The following is an 8,975-nucleotide window of genomic DNA, read 5'->3' as shown; positions in this document are numbered from 1 at the left end:
AATACAGAAGATTATATATAAGTTAGAAAATGCACAAGTAATAGAAGTTCAAAGCTCTCCACAAGGGAATAGAAAAATATTTTGGAATGGTCAACAGTAACACTGTAAAAGATGCCTCATTTATTTGAATTAATACAAGTTTGAAACGGCCTTAGTACATAAAATTGTAAGCCAATCTAAATCTAGATCCTGTGTATTGACCAACGATCAAAAGTCAAAAAAAAGTATTTAACCATGAGTCAAAATTGGAACTCTTGACATTTAATACATGTAAATTTTGTGAATAATTTTGTGCAGATGGTTTTGACAATTAAAATTAATATAGAAAATAGATTACAGAATTCTGGATATAGAACCTTCTACTAAAACACTTAATGTGGGATGGAAAACAAGAATTTCTGGACTCCATGCGAAACAAAACATGAGTAGTTTTAGTTAATTGAGACTGAAAATACAGAGAAAGAAATTTTCATGATTAATTTACCTGACGCGACAAGGAAGCCTCTCAACTGAAGTTCAGTCAATTCTAGGAACAGATAATGGAATCCAACAACAGTCATTACTTGAAGAAATTCCCTACTAGGGAATCAAGTTTCAAGGCAAGAATTTTGCACCTGAACCACCAAAATCCACTAATTGTAGAATATGAGTTCATCTCTACACACACAATGAAATTCAGAAGAAGACTCAAACGGGCATGACGTACTGAACAAATGGTCAAATTAAACTTTCAAAAGAAGACAAAAACATGTTTTGAAAACCCAAGGACATGCTTAGAACTTAACAGGAGCTGTTCACGATAAACTAGACAACCATCTGCATCAACAGATCCTTTTCCAATTTAACAGAGTATTTCTACTCCAATATTTGATTGTTTAAGAAGAAGAAAAAAAAACATCTACAGTGCTGATCTTTCCTTTTTCCACTTAATTTTCAGGAAGAACTCATGAAACGAGTTCTTAAACTTACAAAGCTGTCCACGAACAGTGGAGTGCAAATTCATTATACAACTAACTATTGGGCCTGGATGACAATTGAATTGCATTAGATGTGAATCATAGAACATACTGAATCCAACCACTTACAAGAGAAGCACTTATAAACAAAAGAGCTTTCTGATTCCAAAAAACCATGCAAATGACAGAGACCTGTACGTTGTCATTCACCAGAAACTCTTAAACATAAACTGGAAGAATGGTAGAAATGGAGCATCTACTAAAACAAGCAATCTGGTCCAACTATTAGTAGATATGAGCTAGTATCATGGAGGTCGGCTAACTAGAGGGAATATAATTATGTTCAACAAGTAAAGGAATTGGAATGGACTAAAAGAAGTTCATGAGAATGGTGAGAAAACACATGTAATCTGAAAGGAATTGATAAAATTAAAATACAATGACCAGTGAACACTTCCTGCCCATTGTGTATAAAGAATCAAAATAGGTCCCATTACCAAAAACCACCAAACCATTTCTCCAATGGAGAAAATATTGAGAAGCAAATAAGGTTACTCTACCATGAAACCCATAGGTTTGCATAGGTCATACCACTCATTGCTTAAAAAATTATTTTGGCTCGCCCATAAGGCCTGAATTCTATAGAAATGAACAGCATAGACATACTAACCAAGTTCATGAAAAAGGTTATTCTAGAGCACATAATATACGCTCACATGCCTGGTACAATAATGTCCAAAAGAACCTGTCGATAGAGAGACAAGATCAGCACATAGAACAGAAAAAGTTAGTTCTGCAGGCTATCCCTCTTTCTGTATTCATTACTGTTTACCAACTTAATGAGCTCAGACACATGACCAAAGGTTATGCAAATCTGAGTCTGAGCAGCAGCAAGTAAAAGCCGGACACACTCCTTAATGGAAGAAAAATGGTACTTTACTCACTTTGATCTAGTCCTTTAGTGGTTTTTATACTTTTCAGGGTGACCCATTCAAAGATCAAAAGTAGTATCTTTCCTCATACCCTCCTGAAAAGCTTAGTAAGTGACCAGAGTTTGAAAGGTATGAAACATTAAGTGAAGCAAAATGCCTCATCGAAGTTGTTATTCAAAACAATGCATCCAAATAGATTATAAAAAGCAAGACACCAGCTATGGATTAAATTCAAATTACATAAGATTGTACAGTTCTTCAAGTTCCAAAATAGAGATTTTAATACCATTTTTCAGACATAGGAAAGCAATTTGAAGTAGATGACATTATATACTGAGAGAGAGAATATTGCAAACACATGCTGCCAAAACAGAAGTGCCGATGCTTCACTAACTGCATAACCCCTCAAGCTTGCAATGGCCCCCAACAAGATGGCACTGGGGGTTGTATACTGCAGTAAAAGCACAAAACGGTACATTTGATCCCCATGCACCAAAAGGTTCAATTTATCTGCCAATGCTACCACACCAAGACCCAGCAATGGGAGTACTAGAAGTCTTGCTACAACAATGCCAACAGTGGTTCGAATTCCAAGGCCTGAATCATTGGGCCCCTCTGCTAACATCCCCCCAAGAATAAGCATCACAGAAGGGACAACTGCACCAGCCAAAATCTCCAAACTGTCGGTGAAAAAACCAAGTGGCGCATCATTTCCAAACACAAAACTTTTAAAAATGGGCACAAAACCAACTATAATCGCTAAAAGAGAAGCAACTGTTGGGGGCTGAAGAATGTGCCGGAGGGGAGTTTGTTCAGCAACAATTCTCATTCTTCTAACCATCTTTGGCTCTGCCAAACAACGAATAGATTTTGGACTGTTTGTGCCTGAAGCTGCTGCTGTTCCTTCCTCTGTTAAGTCAATATCAGGGAATGCAGACTGTGAAACACTAAGCATACTATTGAATACACGGGCAATGAATGGAGTCTTTGAATGCTCAGTCACTTTATCCTCCATCCCAGGCCACTCAGCTTCAACAAGGAGAGGTTGACTTGCATCAGCAACTGGCAGTTCTTCGATCTCAGTTCCCTCTGAAACAATCTCATAGTACTCCATTGGTGGCTCCATCATGTGATAAACAAGTGTATATACAAGAATGACAGCAACCCATTGAGCAAAAGAGACATAGGCAACACCTTTTGTGTGACAACTGGGTCCAAAAGGGTGGTGGGAGCTATGGCAAATGGAACCCAATATTGCAATAGGGAGGTTACCTGTATTGCCAAACCCAGTCATTATAACAGTGAAACGAAAGAACTGGGGAGGTGGGCGACATATAAGTGCCACCAGATATCCTAGCACACAACCTATGATGGTACTGAGAAGCACATTTACGGGGATGAACCACCAGTGGGCAGCATTCTGGAAGCTAATGGATTTTCCAAGGTGAGTGAAGATAAGGCATGGTAGGAAAAGAGCAAATACAAGCTTGCTTAAGAGTTTGAAGGTAGCTTTCGGGACAAGGCGAGTTTTGGGGTGGCCAAGAAGAAGACCTATAACTGTGAGGGAGAGTAGTTTCAGTAATGGTACCACAGCACTTAAAATGGTTTCACTGTCACGCCCAGACCTCATTCCCAAACTGGACGCAAAAGAGTTAGACATCTCCTCAAGTCGTCTGAAACACGGACCTCTGCCTTGAAAAACCAATAAAAAAGACATCACTAACCAAAGGAAGAAAAAAGACATTATCAATCATCTGAGATGCAGCTCTTGGAACGAAGAAGATCTTCTGATATAATCCATTACTACAAGCCTTGCACCGAATTCACATAATCTTTCATCATACGATCAGAATTCCGAACACCGAGCTATTTTTCAAAACCCTAGTTATGCTATCACTGAATTCGTATTACTTTTTATTAAAATTAATGAATCCATATTCGTTAGTATTTGAAACTACTAAAACTCCATACAACTTTTCAAATCAAGTCCTTAATGTTTGAAAAACATACAAAGAAAAAGAAAAGAAAAAAGTTTCCCAAGGTTAACACACATAAACTATAACTGAAGTGGGGAAGATAGATGATCTGAAAGAGGGGGATCCATGGATATCGTTTTGTGTTCTAGTTAAAACAAAACGAGACCCCTACTTCCTTCCCGACGAAGAAACTAGCAGAGTTTCCGATGGCAGACGAATTTTTAAAACACGGGGCATCAAAGATTTATGGCGAAATTATAGATATACAGAAGGAGAGAATCAATCAGAAGAAGAAGAAGAAAAATAACTTACTGGTTCAGAATCCTCAGCACCTGAAAGAAACGACTGCAGGTAATGTGTAGTGAGGATTAATGGAAGGAGAACGGTAGGAGTAGTGAAAGGATTGGGAAATCCGGGAATCACAGAGATTTCACCCCCTCGAGTAAACGATCTCTCGTGAGTTCAAATCCCATCAACTTGGACGGTCTTTCTCGGCATCCTATTTCAGTTAAAAACTACACGGACTTGGTATGAAATAGCAATGCGAGGCAAAGGTTTGTCCTCGAGCGGTGGGGTCCCACCATTAGGGCTATATTTGAGTTATTTAATGACGCATCAGCATTGCTGTGCCTTTCCCCTGACTCTGACCATCGCGTGCATTGTACCGCGAGACAAATAGCAAAACCGTAATTTCCAATTTGAAATTTTTTTGATTTTTCAATGTTGAAGAAGGAAGAGGTTTATCCTTCAACATTAATTCTCATTGGATTAAAAAATATGATGTGCAATTCGTTTTAAGATGAATCTAAATTAATAAAATACTAAATTTGTTTAAAAGCCAGTAGAAATGTAAATAGGATGTTAATTTGATATTTGATTAATTTGTAAGTGCCCAAGGGGTTTTTCTAAAATGAAAAATACGTTACACAGGTGTCTTTCTTTGAGTCGATGGCTGAGAGGTTTAAAAATTTAATTTCTTTTAAGCTGACGAATCCATGCAAGTGACAGATTCACAGGTGAAAGATGCCGGAATTCGTTATTCTGTCTCGACGTCACTCCCTCGTGCTCCATGCCTTCCAAGTCACAACAAGTCAACAACTCTACTTAACTCAATAAATATTTCCGTTCATATCCCAAGGTCAACAAACACTACACACGTCTATGGCCCACCCCCGGCGTGACCCGCAAGGGCCCGTTTCACCTTACTTTTCAACCGATTTCTCCAAAACTCAGTGCTCCCGATGGCTTTCCGATTCCGAGTGCCTGTTACAACTTACACGAGCCTTTTCCAGTTTCCTAATTCCACTCTCATGACAACTCTGCGAGCTACTAAAACACGCAAGCCAGGTCCACGTGTGCAACTCCTTTTCGGACACAAACTCGTTTCCCTTTCCATTTAGGAAAGCGCGGGCAGTGGGAGCTTCTAGTGTTATTATATAAACCGACGAGGACGAGGCCGAGGAGCACCAGGCATCACCCACCTGATTCTGTGCCAACGAGCGCAGCAAACACCTTCTTTGGTTTCCTACTCCTTTGTATCTTTGGTCTCTTCAAACAAGCTCAAACCCTTGCAATGGCGATTCCATCTACGCACTGTCTCTACCCTGAGAAGACGTCTAGGCAGAAGCCGAAACCCATGCTTTCTCTGTTTCCGCTGTCCATTCCGCAGCCGATGCTCACACAGGACGACCTCAAGCGAATCGCTGCCTACGAAGCTGTGGATTTTTTAAAGTCCGGCATGGTGGTCGGCCTCGGGACTGGTTCCACCGCCAAGCACGCTGTCGTCCGCATCGCAGAGCTCATAAATACAGGCAAGCTGGAGAACATCGTTGGAATCCCGACTTCGAGGGCGACGGAGGCGCAGGCGCTTTCCTTGGGTATTCCTCTCTCTGATCTTGATCGTCATCCGGTCGTGGATATTGCGATCGATGGTGCCGACGAGGTCGATCCTCACTGCAACCTCATCAAAGGTCGCGGCGGCTCGCTTTACCGTGAGAAGCGGGTGGAGTCGGTGTGCCGGAAGTTTATAGTGATTGTGGACAAGACTAAGGTGGTCAAGAATTTGGGGGAAAGCGGTCACGCTATGCCGGTGGAAGTCTTGCAGTTCGGGTGGAACGTGACGCTGGAGAGGCTTCAGTCTCTGTTCAAATCTTTTGGATGCGTGGCCAAGCTTCGGACTGGTGGCAACGGCGAGCCGTTTTTGACGGATAACATGAACTACATCGTCGACCTCTACTTCGAAAAAGGAATCGGTGACGTGAAGGCGACGAGCGATGCGATTAAGCGACAAATCGGAGTGGTGGAGCATGGGATGTTTCTTGACATGGCGACTACTGTAATCGTCGCCGACAGCGTGGGCATCAGTGTGAAAAATAACCCCAGAGCCGAACTCCGTCCGTTTTCAGAGGTTTAGCGGTTGTCAATTAACAGTTAAAACTTTTTTTTTTATTTTTTTTATTTTTTGAAGTTCCATTGTGATTTTCCATTGACTAGAACTGGAAGAGCAATCTATGTTTTTTCTCCAATGTACTCCGGAATACTTCGATTAGAATAGAAATAGAAAGGGAGGAAAGAATACAGTGTGTGCTCTGTTTGGCAATTGGCGAAGGCCTGCGAGAGAGAGAAGCAGGATGAGTAGTGATCGATTGCATTGTTGGATTGCTTCTGATTATATTAGTAACGTGTAATGTCTGGTCTGTAACGGGGAACGACAATTGTAAAGAGCAGAGCGGTGAAGTAAGACCAAGAAGAGTGCGACGATGACGACTCGACTGAGTAGCAGTCTAGCAGAGGCAGGGAACAGGGATTGGCTGCTTCTGATCTGACGCTGCTAATGCTAAACATGGACGAATTAAAAAATATTTTCCTCGTGCTAAGAGAAGGCGATGGATTCTAGGACCTAGGGAGGAGACGACGACAGAAGAAAGAAACTGGAATTGGGAATGTGCCGAGAATCTTGAAATTTTCTCCGAGGCGTGCATCTGCAATCTTTTTACAAAATAACAGCTGAGACCCGAGACAGAAGTAGCAAATCAGCCAAGTTGAAGTCTTAAAACGCTAAAGAACGCTGAAAGAGGAGTTTGAATTGAAAGGAATGAGAAGTGAGCTTTTGTGTCCATTTTAGGGAATGGAAAAAAAATAAAAAATCACCCCACTTTTGAGTTCTGACGATGGTTAAAGTTGACCGGAAAATGGGTTGTTTATCGCTGCAACAGGAAACAACGAAGAGGAGTAATTTGACAAGTATTAAATTACTCCTCGATCACCATCTCTCTCGCTTTTATCTTGTTTTATGTTATTTATAAAACTTTTATTTTTGCTTTTAGTGTAAAAAATAAATACTAAAAACAAATTTCTTATCCTTTCTTAGTACAGATGCAAAAAAATTAATTAATTAATTATTTTTTACTTTATTATTAATTAAAATCAGTTGGATTTGGATTGAGACTCTTTTAGATGTTTAAACATACCAACAAATTTTGTCGGATTTAAATTTGAATTTATTCAAATGATTTTAATAAAATAAAATAATAAAATCACATTAGGTCCTGGATGCCATATTGGATTTTTATAGTCATTGCTACCACTAATAATACTAAATTATTATAATTTTTATTCAATAAGTCTCCTAATATAGGTGATTTGGGTCAAAACCTATGTCTAAATGTTATCAAATATTTATTTTTTAATTGGTTAAATTCAAATTTAACCCATTGAGACTATACAAATTGTTTGTGTTTCCATATATCGATTATACTAAGGTTATTGATTGAGTTGGCAGAGTAAAAGGTGAGTTTATGCAAATTTTTATTAATTTGCTACGAAAATATAGACTCAAAACTGGAATGGTGCAAGGTCTGATTAATTGAACTAATAGTTATAGGAGAAACTGAATCCTTAAATTACAAAATAAAATACATAATTTCATAAAAATATATCAACCATTAATCCTAAAATAAGTATTGTCGTTAGAACCATCCGTGTTATCTAGCTTTTTAAGTTATGGGTTTTGATTAAAATTAAAGAAGATATTTATTTTAAATTATCATAATTTAATCCATCAATTTGGTTTCGTTTTGAAGACAATTTGCAAGAATTGCTCAAATTCAAAGAGAGAAATCCCTTATACAAATACTAGGGACTAGGGAGGGACTTCTACGCGAGCTGCCATCTCACAGGTGGCGGTAGTTAACAGTTAGCAGCACGTTTGAGCATGGGCGCCACGTAATGCCCGTAGCTCGCGCCCTACCATACTGATTTCGTCGAAAAACGGAAAGGGCGAGAGAAATAGAGCAGCGGAAAGTTCGAAAAATATGAAGTTTACTGGCCGGAGGTTCCTCCTTCCCTTCACCGGCTTACAGGTATGCCTCTCTCACTCTCCTCTCGCCCCCCTCCCTCTCCTCCGTCTACAACTCGCTGAAACTTAAAAATCTTTTTGCCCTTTAACTCCTTGAATCGTGTCATTCCACTGCACTGCGCCATCGGATAACAAGTATATATCCTTCTAGTATATCCATGTGTGCGAGATGTGGAACCGCCAAATAAATTAGGCAAATGATGCGCATTCGTTGTAAAGACTCAAATAAAGCAAATGGTATAATGTGGAAGGAGCTAACACCGTTGAGAAGAGAAGCTTACATCTTTGTTTGTTTCTTTCGTTTGTCAGCGACGAGACTATCGTTACTGAGATGTTTTACCAATGTGTACGTAGCAAAACTGTTTCAGATTCAAAGTTGTTCTGTCGACTACATCATTTATTTTTCTCCTATTCAGATTGTAGTTGGATGCACTTTGATCTGTCTCGTTTCTTTGCCATTTTCTTTACATTCTCAGAGGAACCAAGAACTCTTGACTTGCCGAAGAAAGGTAGTAACTTGAAATTTTGCATTTGTGGACGGCAAACTTTATGACTCTACTGGATTTTTTTAGCTCTGATTCCATGGACAGACTCCGGTTTCAACAAAAAACTACATGATATCTTCAAGAGTCTCTGGTAACCTTTTTTCATATTAATGACTCTTCGTGTTTTCAGAGCAGATATGCATATATGTTGAGCTAAAGCTTGCACTTATCTATTATTCATCTTATTACTCTTTTCTTATATGTTTGGT

At 39.4% G+C, this 8,975-nt stretch overlaps 2 protein-coding genes across 2 annotated transcripts; one reads left to right on the top strand and one right to left on the bottom strand.

The window, feature by feature from the left end:
* Nucleotides 1-2,085: 2,085 nt before the first annotated feature.
* Nucleotides 2,086-4,353, bottom strand: LOC137936739 (protein PIN-LIKES 2-like). Its single transcript, XM_068781598.1, has 2 exons — nucleotides 4,177-4,353; nucleotides 2,086-3,580 (listed from the first exon to the last, which is right to left on the bottom strand). The coding sequence occupies exon 2, from the start codon at nucleotides 3,546-3,548 to the stop codon at nucleotides 2,181-2,183; it is 1,368 nt and encodes a 455-aa protein (XP_068637699.1). The 5' UTR covers nucleotides 3,549-3,580; nucleotides 4,177-4,353; the 3' UTR covers nucleotides 2,086-2,180.
* Nucleotides 4,354-5,364: 1,011 nt separating this feature from the next.
* On the top strand, nucleotides 5,365-6,434 carry LOC137937770 (probable ribose-5-phosphate isomerase 2). The gene has a single exon (XM_068782938.1). The coding sequence runs from the start codon at nucleotides 5,438-5,440 to the stop codon at nucleotides 6,275-6,277; it is 840 nt and encodes a 279-aa protein (XP_068639039.1). The 5' UTR covers nucleotides 5,365-5,437; the 3' UTR covers nucleotides 6,278-6,434.
* The last annotated feature ends 2,541 nt before the right edge of the window (nucleotides 6,435-8,975 follow it).

Source organism: Aristolochia californica, unplaced genomic scaffold (genome assembly GCF_029961685.1).
Source record: "Aristolochia californica isolate CCGP_79_NKW_82.1479 unplaced genomic scaffold, dmAriCali1.0.hap1 SCAF_7, whole genome shotgun sequence".
Classification (NCBI taxonomy): Eukaryota; Viridiplantae; Streptophyta; class Magnoliopsida; order Piperales; family Aristolochiaceae; genus Aristolochia; species Aristolochia californica.
Note: the sequence above shows the minus strand (reverse complement) of the source record. Positions and strands in the feature narration are given on the sequence as shown.